Here is a 15,678-nt window from a genome sequence, read left to right as displayed (position 1 = left end):
GCCAGTCTTTTAAAAGCATGGAAATGCTTGTGACCATGAGAATGATACATTTTGTTACTTCCTCTCTCTCCTTTGTCAATGGAAACTGGCAACCAGGTAATCCTGGTTCCTTCAATTATGGAGTGTAGGTTGTTGCTACAGATTGTTATGAAACATTGAACAAAGGGGTAGCAAACTATTGAAATTTGCTGACAGAGTCACAATAGCTGGGCAACAGATGCATCAGCCTTTGCTGATTACCCCAAATGATATCCTACTAACAAATATTTCATAACAGGTGGGACTTACCATCTCCATTCTCAAACCTGTTTCATGGTGACCTGTTCTCTGGCTCTTGATCAGTCTTAAAGGCACCCCCATTCTCTGTGGAGCTGCTTAATAGGCATGTACAAATTTCAGCACCTGTTCTAAACTTCCGTGGTCAGTGAAAGACAAGGGGACCCTGAGAGGGCAAAACCATCTACAGGTAGCAGTGCTGGCTGGGACACGGAGTGACTCTCACGTTTGACTGCCGGTACATAGAGAGAGAGCACATGTGCAGAGGTGCTGTAGATTGCCATTGTCGGGTGAAGCACTGGAAAAGCAGTATTCTGGAAACACACCTCAACCTTCCTGTGCCGGCTGAGTGTGAGAAGGTGGAGCAACTGGGGTCTGACACCTTCTGCTGGCACGGGCAGCCAGGGAGGTCGGAGGGATGCTGGCGTGTGGCCGCTCCTCCGACACCCGGCGACTGATGAAGGCTCTTGGGAAGGAAGGCTCTGTGCGAGGGGAGGGGAGAGTAGGAGGTGGCTTCCTCCTGACGCCATTTCCGAGGGTTGGGATATATAAATGAGCCGGTTGCTGCAGTGCCCCATCTGGGATCCTCAGCCAGGGCACTGGCGTAGATACACACGCCCGGTGCTTGTCTCCCCCTGGCTCTCTGCCTGGAGTCCCCACGACAGCACGGACTCACCCTCTGTCCCTTTCTCCCTCCCTCCATCCCGCCAGCACCATGAGGCGCCCAGGACTGTTCGCCGTCCTGTTCCTGGCCGTGCCGGGTAAGTGGGGCTGGGTTGGGCTCTGTGTCCCCCTCCCGCGGGCAGCGCTGCGGCCCCGGCCCCCTCCCGCCCTCGGCACCGCGGACAGCGACGGAGCGGCCCCGTCAGCACCGCGGACAGCGGCCGCCGCAAGGTCACTGCCGAGGGCCTCGCCGGGCCCTTCCCTTCCCTTCCCTTCCCTTCCCTTCCCTTCCCTTCCCCTTCCCTTCCCTTCCCTTCCCTTCCCTTCCCTTCCCTTCCCTTCCCTTCCCTTCCCTTCCCTTCCCTTCCCTTCCCTCCCAACTAAAAGGGGCACAGTGCAAAAATTCAACTGCTGCACCCAGGGAATACTTCCACCAGAGAGTGATAGCCTTCTTCTTCACTCCCATTTTTATCAGGATAGTAATTCCTTGCTCATCTCACAGCTGAAATGAATAACAACTTTTTTTTTTCACCTCTCCCCACCTTACAGCCGTCTCCCTTCCTGTGGCAAATGACATGAATAAAGGCGACACTAAGGTAAGGATGGGCCAGTAGTGGAAGGGTCAAATGAAGAGGAAGGATGTGATGTTTAACCTCCACCCAGCTGTTTGGTTTTGGCCTGCTCCTGCACCTGAGGAAGTCCCTTAGGAGGTACCAGAGGGATTGGACAAGCATGTTTAGTGAGGAGATGGAGGCTGGGTATACTTTTCCCCAGTCCTCCTACTTTCAGCTTTTCAAAGCTCCCAACAGGAGGTGACTCAGGAGAGAGTGGGGGGAGATGTGATTCAGGAAATGGCATTGCTAGAACTGTGTGTGTTTGGGGGTGTGTACATCTGTGTTCGCACGTGTGTAGTATGTTCCTTAGACATGCATGTTCCAGAAAAATAGGCAACTGGTACTCTCGGCTTGCTAATCCATTCTCAGCAGCTGCTCAGCCTGTCTGGATGGCTACAAGCAGCGCGGGACTTGGCTGACCTCTCCAGCCCTCTTTTATAGGCTTCCGTGCCTACATCTGTGTCATGCCCTCTGACATTTATAGCTGCACTTTGCAAACGTGTGCTCTCCTTTTGGCAGCCTAAATGCTTGGATAGGTGGGTTTGCCTCTGTTTATCTGTGACAGACACCACCCCCCTCACCTCCTCCTTCCCTGTCTTTCAGATGAGCCAATCTCTTGGCTGCCCAAATTAAAACTTCTACAGAAATTCATGTCCAGAAAGGAAACTCCAGCCTTTTCCCCCTTACTTCTTGAAATTTTCTGTGGTTTGAAATCTTCTAGCCACAAATTGTTTTTTCCCTCAGCAGCAGGAGGGGAGGGTACAGGCTCCATTGCCTGTTACCTATAGGACATGTGCCACGACCAATTCCTCCCTGTTTTCTGTCAGGCGTGCCTGGGCCTGGAGGGTGGTTGCTTTGTTAAGACTTTCAGCCTGCTTAGCCCTTGCTGGGGCTGAGCCATGAGCTGTGAGACACCGGATGCCTTCCTCGGTCTGTGTGCTGCTGAGGAAGGGCGTGCAGGATAGGCACTTACCCCTTCAACTGGCCATGCCAGAGTGTGATGCTCGTTGGGCATCTGGTGGCACAGGCCATTAATGCCATGATTTTCCCTGTGAGATCTATCCCCCAATATGTTCCATGTGTCAAAAATGGCACTTTTGTGGTAGCTGGTGCAACTCTATGGAAATGCTTCCACCAAGGAAGGATTCCTTCCCAAGACTGCCCCCCTCCCTGGATATTAGCCTGAGATATGCTCTATCTGAGAGCTTTCTTTTAAATTCACTGCAATTGGAAGGAGCCTTAGGGCTTTCTGTCTTCACCACCCTCTGAGACACAGCATTTTAGTGAAGGAAGTCCTGGTCTTACAGGACAGATCAGGGCAGGGATATCATCACATGAATACAGCAACAAGCACTGCAGCTCTTCCTACACACCATGCTCTGTGCCACCAGTATTTGTGGGTGGTTCAGGGCTGTGTAATGGGTGCTCAGTACCTGCAGGCCTTTCCTGGGCAGCTCATCAGACTTCCCTTACACCAAGGGCTTTCCACAGGCAGCTGAGCACGACCAAAGCATTTACAATGTCTCTGGTGTTTGCCCACCATTGTGCTTGTTTCCCACTTACAGCCATACTTATCAGAAGGGCCTGAGCACAGCCAAGCTCAAACATGGAGAAGTCTGTCCTTGTAAGGACAAGATCCTTTGGAGATTTCTGTGTGGGGACATTGTGAGCTGCTCTTAAGGATCTAGTTACCTGCTCATGGTTAGATGATAGCTATGGCAAAAATCCAGTCTGAGTTTCTGCACTGGATTAATTACATTCATTTGGAAAGGATCTCGTCCGTTTCCTGATGCAGGCTATTATTTCATGACCTTGTGGAGCCTCACTTTGCAAGACTTGATCTAACAAAAGGACAAGGAGAGTGCTGTGGAATGACTGCATTCTTCATCTAATTACCTTACAAAGTTCCTCCACAGAGCTGACTGTATTTCTGTGGTGACTGATGTGGGTTTTGTGCCCAGACAAAGACCTTGAATCAGCTTGAAAGCCTTCATAAAGCTTGAATAGAATATTTCACTGAACTAGATTCTTATTTCTCATGCTGAGAAAGTCCTTAACTCTGAAGCTGCATCAAAAACTGTTGCAATAAGGGGGTTCAGAGGTTGGGAAACATGGGAGGGCAGAATCAGAATCTGGGTTTTTTTCAATTTAATGGTAGAGTGAGGTGGCTCAGAGTCATCTAAATTCAGTATTATTGGATTGCTTGTGGTATAGGAGTTTAATACCAGGGAAATTCCCCTTGTTGATTTCTTTCAGGTCTTTCCTGTAACATTTTTAATCCATCAGGCAATCCCCTCAAACTCAAAGGAGTTTAGAAGTTCAGCATTTTATGCCTGTGATCTGCAAAAACAGAATTCTCTCCTTATATGGGATGAAAATTTGCCCATTCCAGCTGGTCAATGAATATATCCAGTTGCTTGAATGAACAGCATTGTAGATGACTGGGAACTGCTGACTTGTGTTTAATTTCTGCTGCAGCCACAGTGCTCAGCTCTCCTGAGAATGGTGCATTGTGAGGGAGGTCAGGGCTCTCAGGGCTGCCTGCAGAAATCATCAGGAGAAAGAGATTCAGTGAGTGAATTTTTTGCTCCCAAGCCTTACCTGTGTTCTTTTTTTTTTTCCATTTAGCCTCTGTTTCTTTCCACAGGCAGCTGAGAGCCTTGCATCCTTCCTAGGCTGCTTTATAAATAATCACCCTTTTTAAGTAGGCAGACTGATTCCTACACCACTAACCAGCACCAGACTGTAGTGAATGCTTCTCTCCTGTGTGATCGTTTGGGTCTATCATGATAACACATTAGGGCTTCCAGTGTTGGGTTTTTGTGTGGCTTCACACCTGACAGAGGTACCATGTTGCCTCTGCACCTCTTTCATTCTCCTACCACACACAGAGCTCTGGGATCCCTGTGGTGTCAGCAGTGCTGCAGTTGCATGGATGAAGAGTTAGGCCTTCCATCTCAGTACAGGTGACAAACCAGATAAATAATGCTCCTCACCTTACACTGGTGAAAAGAGCTGCTGGAAAGGGTGGGCCCAGAGTTCATCTTGTCTGAGAAGCTGGGCCACATTTCCTTTGCTTTCAGATGACCTGCTACCATGTACAGCTCTTCCAGTCTGTAACAGACGAACATTCAAAGCTCAAGGTCAAACACTCCTCCAGAGTGTCTTGTCCTTCTCTAGGGTTTGAGAGCAGTATTTTTGCTCTGTGTCTGAAAATACTTTGCCCCTCATCCTCCATGCCTGGTTGCAGTGTAACTGTGGTGCCCTTCTCAGGCTTTGAAGACCTTGCAAGATTTCAAGGTCACCTACTGAATAGCTATGACTGAGCCCTTTTATGAAGTGCAGGTTGAGATATATTGGCTTAAAAGAGGACGATTTTGAGCTTTCTATATATATATATGGATATATATATATATATATATATATATATACTTTACTCTCCTGATGTGCCCAGACCCTGGGATGGTCTGAAGCTGTGAAATCCTCAGCTGAATTGTGTGTCATGTTGAAGAAGCTCTTTCCATTGTCACGTGTCACTTGTTCACTTCTGAGTTGCAGGAGGTACCCTCTGTTCCTGCATCAGGTAAAACAGGAACTGAACATTCAGTTCTGGCTTAGCCAGAAAGATCCATGACAGCACCTGCTGCATTTTAGCCTTGGTAACAAGAAGATTTAGGAACAAAAGACAAAAAACCAGTTTGTATTTTTGTCTCTTTCTAGGTGATGAAGTGCATTGTAGAGGTCATCTCTGATACTTTATCTAAGCCAAACCCCCTGCCGATCAGCGAGGAATGCCTGGAAACACTCCGAGGAGGTACAGCCTCAGACTTAATGCTGGGTATCAGCAAGCATGGATCTGGCAAGTAAGGGCTGGTCCTGCCCTGACCAGCAGAGCCCCAGATCCTTGACCCCCTTAAGGGGTCCTCAACACAGTCACCTTCCTCACAGTCACTCCACCAGTCTGCACTGTCCCCAGAAGCAGGGATTGAGCTGTTGATTTTCCCAGGCCTGGCCTCATGTGGGCACAGTGTCCAGGGAGTCCTGGATGACATGAAACTGCCTGGTTTTCATAGGACCTTCCTGTCATCTTAATCACACAGTTAAGAGATGTGACAGCAAATCAGACCAAGGGAGAGGGAAGAGCAAATGAAGAGGGAGGTGGCATTTGGGGTTCTTTTTATTTTCCTTGGGGTGGGGGGAGGTTTCCTTTGGCTACTTTCTTTACTGTCTTCCCTATTGCAGATGAACGAATTATTTCTATCCTTCGCCACCAAAACCTATTGAAGGAACTTCAGGAAATTGCTGCTCAAGGTACAGTATCAGCATGGTTATTTGGGAATATACAGGGAAGTTATAGGTAAGGGTGTTTTCATCTTTTGTAACCCCTTACACAGTTTTATTGCTTGTTTGGTTTGTGGTTTTTTAATTTATTTTACATTAGTTTGAGATCACATAAATGTGCTCTAGGAAATATGATTACAGGACTTGCAGTGGAGATTGTGTGAGCGGAGACAGAAATTTTGATTATAACTCCAATATATATCTGCAATATGTATCTAATGATTTCAATAACAATCAACATAATTTGGTGGTCATGTAGAACATAGACATTTTGGAGTGAGAGAACCCTAAAAGGAAATACTGTAATTTAATTCAACAAATAATCACCAGCTCCCAAACTAGAATGAAAGGCAAGAAAATCTTCACTGTTCGTGCAGCTGGAATTTAGCACTAAACCCAGGTATGGCAGAAGGGAATCCACACTGAGCATTGAGTAGAACTTGCACCTAAAAGATCCCAGTGAAAATGTTCTTGAGCTAATGGGGTTTTTTTTATGGTTTTCTTAACTCAAATGCAAGTTTCTTTGATTTGGAGAGGTGCAGGCTGCTCACCACGGGTCAGTGTGGGAGCAGCAGCAGCACAGAGCTGTGCAAAGGGGTGTGCAAGGGGAAGAAGGGCTGTTCTCAGGTGCCCAGAGCTGACATGCAGGTCCCAGGCAAGGCTCTTCAAAGCTAGTCCAGATGCCTCTGTCCAGGTGGTCAGTTGAGGTTGCAACAAGGCTCTCACCAGGCTACAGGGAAAGTACCTTCCAACCTTCCCTCCTTCTTCTCCCTGGGCTAACCTGGGTGACAACTGGGCATCACCAGGGAGATGATCAGGCCATCCCCGTGCCCTGCTCCTGTGTGGCAAGTCTGCCAGGGATGGCTGGAAGGCAGTGCCACCAGAATACTTTCAGAGCAAGGAAGACACAGAAGCAACAGCGAAAAGGGAGAGGAAAAATTTCAGGAAGTCAGGACTGGGAGTGAGTCTCGTGCATCTCCAAAGCCATATTTTTGTCACTACCAAAATGGTGGAGGGGTCAATTGGGTGGTGACCTCAGATGGGCCCATGGATGCTGCAGTGATCCAGAAGAAAGAAACCTCAGCCTCCTCAGTGTGCTGGGATGCCGGTACCCAGGCACAGCAGGGATTTGAGGAGGAGCATTCAGTTATAAGAGAGGCTGTGCCACTAGGCATGGAGTCCATGAGAAAGAACTTGTTTCACAGAGGTGCATCTTGCTTCACTCTTTCCTTGCCCTGAGCCCCTCACACCACTTAGTCTCAGGGGTAACATGAACTCTCATCTACAGATCACAGAGGGGTAGTCTTGTAGACCAAGGGAAAAGCAAAGGTGTTTATCTTGGTCTCCCCTGAGGTGGCTGCAGCTAGTTCTGCTCAGGCTGGAGAATCCACACCATTCAGTTCTGGGCTAGAGAGCACTGGGCAGTGTTCACTCTTGCTGTTACATTAAGGCACAGAAGCAGGGCATGAGCTGGGTTAGACAGGCCTTTCTTGGCTTGCAGACCCCATTGGAATGGGGCTGTCTGAGAAGTGCTGGTTGCCAGGATATCTGCACTCTGACCTCCAGCTTGTGTTGCCTTCAGACACCTTTCTCCAGGGTGTTGTGTTTGTCAAGTGGATAGCCCCAGGCTATCCCTGCAGTGGCAATGAATGCTGCTTCTTTCTCCCAGCACTCTGAGGAGAGAGGCCCCCACAACCAGGCTGGAGGGCACAGTGCTCACCTCAGCAGACGTACATAGGCAGGTTCTGGCAGGAGGCAATATTTATCCCTTAATTCTCTAATGCTGCAGTCTTTTGTTGGCCTTGGTGTGCTGCAGTTCAGCACCTCTTATTCCCTAGATCTCCACCAATATTAGTTTTCCTGGCAACCCTGCTTCTCTGTTTGTTTAGAGACCATTTTATTTCCTGCAGATGATGTTTTTGATTGTGGTTTTGTTACTGCAGTTGATTCACGTATCCTCCAGTCTCAGTTCTCCTCACAGCTCCCCTTTGGCAGATTTGTCTGCTGCAGAAAATACAAAGGGCCCAGAACTATTTCCCTGCCTTTACTTTCTGAAACACAGGAGGGATTGTTGCCTTTCCATACTTTTTATTACTTGACACAGGTGCCAATGAGAGAACTCATCAGCAGAAGAAAAACAGTGGCTTCGAAGATGAACTTTCTGAAGTCCTTGAAAGTCAGAAGGACAAGAACAAGCAGAGAGGTCAGTGTCAGCCTCCACCCCCGGGAAATCCAGGTCAGGCTGTAAACAAGGATGTTCTTTCTAACAGCCTTGATTGGTTCTCTTGTAGGTATCTTCTTTGATGCTGTCACTGAGACACACAAAGCAACATGATGTTTGCTTTCTTCTTATTTACAAGCTTAAACAACATGTAGTTTCTGAGCGTTAGTAACTGGTGATTGTCAAACTGATACTGTTTCTACTGTTTCTACCCTGCTACTCACACTATCACTCACTCCTAATGTTTAAATGAGTCACAGCCAGGGCAATCCAGGACTGAAAGACTCAGTGATCTGAGTGATCAACAGTGATCTGGGTCTGTCCCTGCCACCCTTGTTTACAGGCATCTAAGATATGGGGTAATGAATCTCTGAAAGAAAATTGGAACTCGGTACACACATTGCACACACCCCAACAAAAGTGCTGTATCTTGGAAAGATCATATTCAGTTGGGATTTTCCCTTGTCACTATGTTTCTATGGCCTGACTAGAGACAGGCAGTTTAGCAGAAAGGAGGATTTGGCCCCTTTCTTCCTCCTTGTCAGGAAGACGCAGAGCTGCTGTGGGGCGATGTGACTTCTTTCCTAGCAGCTGCACGCCCCCAGAGAGTCTCAAGAGGGCTCTGGGGCATGTGGTTGAACCACATTAGCACAGTGATGCTGAGACTTCATTCCAAAGCTGCTCAAAGCAATGAGCAGTGACACCCCTGGGGGCTGCTGATGCAGCCAGCATGGCCAAAAGCCAACAGACAGGATGGTGGCACTGGATCTCCCTCCTGTCAGGGCAGACCTGAACCTCTTGTTCCAGCAGTGTGGAGACCGACGAGGATGAAGTGTGACATATTGGGCCTTCCAGCCCTGCTGACAGTCCAGTGACACCAGCACGGTGTCACCGGTCTTCACCAGCCTTGTGTGACCACAGCATCCCCTCACCCCAGCACACCCCTCAGCCCTCCTTGGGGCTGCAGGTGCTTTTCCATACCTATCTGGCTTTTAAGCACTCATCTTTTCTTTTGCAAAGTGGTTTCTATGTCTAATTGTGTTAAAAGAGGCCAGTGTCACCTGAGCAAGAGCAAATACCCAGCTCACATTAAGCTCCTGCTGAGGAGCTCCTTTGCAGAAGCAGACCCACTCCCCCTAGCTCCAGCACCATGGGAACACGGCTGGATACCTCTTCAGTCTGATGGGAGAAATAAGAATGCAGTGTTAGTGCAGCACTCAGAGCAGGGAGAGCTGAGCAAGTGCTGTGTTACACTCCTAAATCATTTCATTTTACTTGCAATCTGGTTTCATGCAGGGCGAGTTCGTTGCTGGCATCTCAAGAGACAGTGATGAGGCCTGTGCCGCGGCAAAACACTTTGGCATATGTTTAACTTCAGCCTTGCAAGTCTCTCCAGGAGCGCCGGCACCAGAGAGAGCACTGCCTTGCCTGAACACAAACATATGCTGAAGTGACTTGCAAAACGATCCACGGGCTGGCTAAGCAGATTGCTGAGCGAGGCTGAAGCTCCCTGGGAAATGGTTGGGCTTTGCTGCTTGTGAAATGAGCTCTCAGCAGAAGTGTTTCTTCTTGTTTGTCCTTGTGCAGATGCAGCAGGGGAGCAGCCCGAAGACGAACAGCCCACAGGGTCCCTGACTGAGCTGGCAGAACAGAAACCCCAGCAAAATGAAGATTCAAGAGAGGAGGGAAAAAATAGCCTGGAGGAGAGGGAGCCCAGGCCAAGGGATACTGACCCTGACGAGAAAGAGGATCGGGACGAAGCAGAAAGCAATGACATCAGGGATGTAGAGGATGCCCAGAGAGACAAACCGTTGGAGAACCACATTGGCAAAGATTTCAGTGAGGATGAGCAGCAGCAGCAAGGGGATGAAGAGGAGGAGCCCAGAGGCTCCAGGGATAGCCTGGAGCTTGAGGGTGAGGGAGAGGAGCCATCCAGGAAGGGCCGGAAGCACAGCAAGGAGGTGGCAGGGGAGCGTGTGGAGCGGGAGGATGACGGAGATGATGCTGCAGAGGAGGACCCTACTGAAGCAGAGAGGTCACTTGATATGGCTGAGGAGGACGAGGAGGCTGAGGAGGTGCAGGGAGATGACAGTACGTATCCCAGTCAACTGCACTGATACTTTCCTGTGGTAGCTGAGAGCACTGAGACAGATGCATTAGAGGCTTTAAAGCCAAAAAGCTGAGGCAGGTGCTTACTGGGTTTACAGAAATACCCTTGCCAGCAGCCACCCAGATCCCACCACAAGCACCTGACACGTGGGCCCATGCACAGCAGGCAACAGGTCCTGCAGCTGCCTTGCTGCCTGCTGCTCAGCTCTTCTAGGTCCTAGGGACAACCAATTCCTTTATCTTGGACCTCCTACAGGGTTTTGGACTGCTGCCTTTAAGCCTTGCTACTGACATGGCAACGGGACAGTAGGTATTTCCAGAATCCTAGGAAAATGGGCCTAAGTCAGGAAACACATCTGGCATGACCCCTCAGTTCAAAGGTGGACTGCAGCCAGGTTAACAGTTGTTTTCACTGTTTTGTTTCACGCTCTTTCAGATAATGATGATGAGCTGGGATTTGGCAAAGATGGGCGGAGCTCTGAGGAGGAGGAGGTAGAGGAGGAGGAGGAGGAAGAGCAGCCCCGGGCAGTGAGAGGAGGAAGACATCACCTGGAGGATGAGGGGATGCAGGAGGAGGAGGACACCTTCCAGACCAGGGATGCCAAAAGTGACGAGACGGAGGAGGAATCCTCCAGGGAGTGGGAAGACACCAAGAGATGGAACAAAATGGATGAGCTGGCCAAGCAGTTGACATCAAAGAAGCGCAGGGAGGAAAATGATAGTGAGGAAGACCCAGACAGATCCATGAAAAAGTCATTTCGGTCCCGCAAGTATGCCTTCCGTACTCCAGAGGAAGATGTGAAAAGGTCATGGAAGCATCATTCAAAGGAGGACAGCAGTGAAGGAGGCTTCCCACTTGCTCCCATGCCTGAAGAAAAGAAGGACGAGGAAGGCAGTGCTAACAGAAGAACAGAGGTTGGTGTACGTAGGCTTAAGAATATATCCTGCCTGGTTATCCAAACTATGCTGGGAGATGTAGATGGTACCTTGGCATTAACACAGCCAGCAATGGTTATCTGTGACATTAAGTTGATGCTACATGAACTTTTAGTCATTCAGCCCCAGGTACTATTGAAATTTGCACCTAGCTGTGTCTTTGTTTTTTAACTTTGTTTTAGTGATTAGTGCAAAACCATTCCCTACCCACAGAGTCATGTCTCCAGTGACAGGACTTTTGCACTGGCCTATGCTGGACATGGTGACCAGAGCTATATCTGGAGCCTGGGGATGGGCCTTGTGTCTCAAAGCCCTTCCAAGTCAATGGAAATGCTTTCCATGTCTCAGGAATGGAGTGAGTAATGTCAGACCTCCTACAGAGGTAAATCAGGGGTGCAGCTGTGGTGAGAAAGCTGGGCCACTGCAGTCAAAACTGTTAACAGATGTTGGAATATATCCAAGTCAGGCTTTCAAAGTCAGACAACTCCTTCACTGATACCTTGTGTGATGCTGGGTAGTAGATCAGCACCTCCACAGCAGTCAGGACTGGTGGACTAGCCTTTGTGCTGAGGCCCAGCTCCAGGCACAGGAGTTGATTTGGGATAGCTCAGAGGGCTTTGTGGGTGTTTGCCCTGGGACAGGCCATGATCAGGTGCCTGGGAAGAGGCTGAGGCAGCAGGAGAATGAAGCCAGTTTGCTGCAGCTCTCTCCCCTCCAAAACAAGCATCTTGCCTTAGTTACTCACCAAAACACTGGCCGAAGATTGCCCATCAGCATCCCCTACTAAAAGAGCATCTCCAGTTGTGTTGGTTCAAAGAAAAGCCAAACGTCTCAGCTTGAAGCAGGGATGCAGTGGGGTGGGCTGCCCCATCTGACTCCTCACCACCATCTGCTCACATCCCAGGTCTCTCCCCTTAGGAGGACCCGTGCCGGTGGCTCTGGGGTACACCTTGTCTGCAAGGTGGTGGACTCAGTCTCCAAACTGAGAAGGAGTGGGAAGGAGGATGTTGAAGCTGCAAAACTGCTATGTTTACAGTTGCAACAACACTTTCTTGTTGGGGTTTTTGTATGTGTGTGTTTTGTTTGTTTGTTTGTTTTTGTTGGTTTGTTTGTTTTTGTTGGTTTGTTTGTTTGTTTGTTTTAAACTAGATCGGGGCCTCTGGGAGTCAGTGAGGAAGCTCTAGACAGGCCAGGTACCCAGCAGTGAGGGAAGGGAAGTTACAGGCTCTTTCTCTGCCAGACCAGCTGCCATCCTGTCCCCTCTCCTCATTTTCAGGCCATGTGGTGATGTAGCTTGGCTAGTGAGGCCAGCGTGGGCACAGATGGGGGCTGAGTGTGCTGTCCTCTGCACTCTCCAAAGCTCAACATGTGGGGCCAGGCAGAAGTGATCCAGAACACACAGGCACAGCATGAGGCAGTGGTTTGGGCCTGACCAGGCTCTCTTTGGGTGCTGCAGAGGATCTCAGCACAGCGCTATTTTTCTCACTTTCTGGGGGTTCCAGCTGTAGCCAAAACTCTCCTCCAGAAAGGCAAGCCTCAGACAGCAGCTCCCTGATGTGCTTCAAACAAAACTCACTGGAACAGCGGCTTGGGCTCAGTTGGGCTCCCAGCGTGCTTGTGGCACCCTGAGCTGCTGACACCCTGCTGCAACCAAAGACTTCCCAGGGGCTGAGACGAGGGCCCTGTGGAGGGACACGGTGACTTTTTCCCTGTTCAGGAAAATAGCTCAGGGAAGAGAAAAAAATTACTTATTTTTACATTCTTCCTTAATTTTTTTCACACCAGCCACATGCAGTGCTGGGCAGTGGCTCAGTGGCAGCCTGTACTTGGCAGCTGCTGCAGGCAGCTGCAAGGCTTTGTTCCCTCTGCATAGGAGAGGGGCTGTCACCTCAGTTCTGCTGATGGGAATAGGCACTTTTAGCATCTACAGTGCCAAGTTTGCTCCCACAGAGCTTGCTGCTGCACTGGGAGAATGCAGAGAGCCCCAGCTGACAGCAGCTGTGAGGGACAGGCAGGGCTGGAGCTGGCAGCAAGACGGGGCCAGCTGGGTATGACCCAAGTTCAGGTAAAGCCATGCAGTTAGGAATTTGAGTACCTGCACTAAATAAAAGAGCTTCAGGTGACAGCACAGATACACAAGAGCCGCTGTAGAAAGATCACCAAGTGATGGGCAGCTCGAGCCTTTAAACTGATGGCCTCCTCAGTCACTACTTTTCCCAAACAGAAAAGCATCTATGATAGCGGAGGTACACACAAACACCCAGGGCAACATGGGGAGAGGGGACACCGCTGTCCTCTGCATGAGCAGGGCACAAGCTGCACTTGCACTGGTGGCAGGCACCAGTGTCCATCCTGGTTTGACTCCACTGACTCAGTGCAGGTGCCTGCTGCAGTTCAGCAGAGCCTGCCCTGGCCCCAGCTCCCTCCAACCTGTTCTGGAGGTACAGACCTGCTGGGAGCTGCCCTGCCTGGCAGAAAGAAGGCTGAGGAAGGACGGGAGCTGCGTGTCTCATCCCCATTACCTGCTGCAGCGATTAAACATTAGGACATGAGTAATCAGGGTTGTGCACAGATGTCTGTCCAGAGGAGCAAATGCAGGAGCAGGCTGAAGGAATGGGGCAGGATGAGGCTGTGCTCGTGGCCCCGGCAAGGCTTTCTGTAGCTCTGTGGGGCGAGGGCTGCCCACCCGTGGGTGCTGACACGTGTCCTGGGCTTTTGTTGCAGGACCAGGAGCTGGAGAGCCTGGCTGCCATCGAGGCCGAGCTGGAGCGCGTTGCCCACAAGCTGCACGAGCTGAGGCGAGGCTGAGGGCTCCAGCCCTCCCTGTGCAGGCGAGAGCACCGGCACCACCCTCCCCTCCCGCCTCCCCACCGCATTTCCATTTCCTGAGTTAAAAGCAATTAAGCCGAGCAGAAGCACCGCCCTCGCTAGCGCCCAGGCCTGCCTCCCTCGCCATAGTGTTGTGCCCATCGCCGCTGCTTCACCTCACGCTCCCCTCCACACGGATCCCCACCCGCCCGGCCGGGCGCTGGTGGGTGTGAAGCGCAACCTACGTGTGTATTTTCTGTCTGGGTGGGGTTTTTTTCCCTCTTTTTTTTAAAAAAAAAAAGTCAAGACAGCTTTCTAGAAAGTTCTCCCTTCACCGGTAGTTTCACTGGGTAAAAAACTGCAATAACTTGTTATCTTTTGATTAAGTGCTGAGAACTCTGACTGTAATATATTCTATATAAAAAATTTATCTAAGGAAAAATAAAACTGCAGTGGGTTCCTTCCTTTGTTTTGGCAGCTTCAGTCTCGGTTGTCAGCACAGCACGCTGCAGGGATCCTGCGGAGAGGAGGGGAATGAAGGGCTCCCCTCACCGCAGACACCTGGTGATGGTGTTTCCCTCCTTCCCCAGGCTCTTGCTCTGCTGCCCGCTGGGGCCCAGCATCGAGGACACTTCCCTGCAGTCCCCAAGCACTGCAGAGCTCTCCCTGCCCATCCAGGGCCCGCTGGCGCTGCACAGCTCAGCCCTGGCACTGGCTGTCCTGGGAGCTTCAGTGAGACCTGGGAGCTTCAGGGGTCACAACCAAGGGTCATCGGTGAACACAAGGTTGACCAGAGAGAAAACAATTAAAAGTTTAAACACCGTGTCAATGCTTGACCAACTCAAGCTATTTGGACAACACACAACTAGTTTAGGAAAAAAAGAAGTAACAAATAGGCTAGTCATGAGGAAAAGTACTGGTCTGTGATTCCCCAGAGGTGAAGGCCCAGCCTGAGAGGATGTCCCTCCCGTGTGCCGGCTCACAGGAGTCGTGGCGGCTGGCTGGCACCATGCTTACAGGCAGAACTGTCCCCATCCTTTGGGTTTCAGGCTACATGGCAGCTGGAGGACTGGGTGGTGCCTGGGCTGGGGAAGCTGGCCCCAAAAGTCTCTGAGCACCAACCGTAATATTTCAGATGTTCTTTGTGTATTGGCAGCAGAGGAAAAGGCCCACCCACTGCGAGGGCTGTATTCCAGATGCTCCAGTTTGAAGCTCAGTTCTCTCTCATCACCTGCAGCCTACAGAACAGCTGAGACCCAAGGACTTTCTTCCAAGGGAAGGATGGTATTCAAGGCCTAAGCGCGGGGCCTGGGAGGATGCCCCACCAGCTGGTAGCTGCTGCTCTGCCCAGCTGTACCTCTGTTTGCCACAGCCAGCCCTGCCTTGGGGCTGCTGCACCGAGCCCCAGGCAGCATCTAATGAGCACCCCTGTGAGAGTGGCTGTTGCTTAGCAAAATTTACTGCTGCTCAGTGAGATACCTCTCTCTCCTGCACCAGCCAAAACAGGGTTCTGATTAAAAATTCCTGCTACCTTTTGAGAAATCAAGAATTCCCTATCCCAGATGATGAAAGAACAATCACCTCAGAAGCCTATGCTATGAATAAATTCTTATGTATAAGAGTAGCTTAAATCCCAGTGATGTTTAGGTGTGTTATATAGCAAGATAAAAATAGCTGACTTCCCTCTAATTGTTAGAAGGGAAATCAAAT

At 50.1% G+C, this 15,678-nt stretch overlaps 1 protein-coding gene across 2 annotated transcripts; it reads left to right on the top strand.

Moving 5' to 3' along the window:
* Window positions 1-827: 827 nt before the first annotated feature.
* Window positions 828-14,438, top strand: CHGA (chromogranin A). Of its 2 annotated transcripts, none has more exons than XM_050334953.1 (8): window positions 828-1,037; window positions 1,489-1,535; window positions 5,274-5,367; window positions 5,796-5,864; window positions 7,999-8,097; window positions 9,703-10,206; window positions 10,661-11,145; window positions 13,885-14,438. In XM_050334953.1, the coding sequence occupies exons 1-8, from the start codon at window positions 992-994 to the stop codon at window positions 13,966-13,968; spliced, it is 1,428 nt and encodes a 475-aa protein (XP_050190910.1). In that variant the 5' UTR covers window positions 828-991; the 3' UTR covers window positions 13,969-14,438. The 2 variants fall into 2 exon arrangements, with proteins under 2 accessions (XP_050190910.1, XP_050190911.1); XM_050334954.1 differs by having other exon boundaries at window positions 829-1,037; window positions 10,661-11,139.
* Window positions 14,439-15,678: the final 1,240 nt, after the last annotated feature.

The sequence above is a fragment of the Myiozetetes cayanensis genome, unplaced genomic scaffold, assembly GCF_022539395.1.
Source record: "Myiozetetes cayanensis isolate MyiCay16 unplaced genomic scaffold, myiCay2020 scf6-25, whole genome shotgun sequence".
NCBI classification, from domain to species: domain Eukaryota; kingdom Metazoa; phylum Chordata; class Aves; order Passeriformes; family Tyrannidae; genus Myiozetetes; species Myiozetetes cayanensis.
The sequence above is the reverse complement of the archived record's forward strand: the minus strand, read 5'-3'. Positions and strand labels throughout refer to the sequence as shown.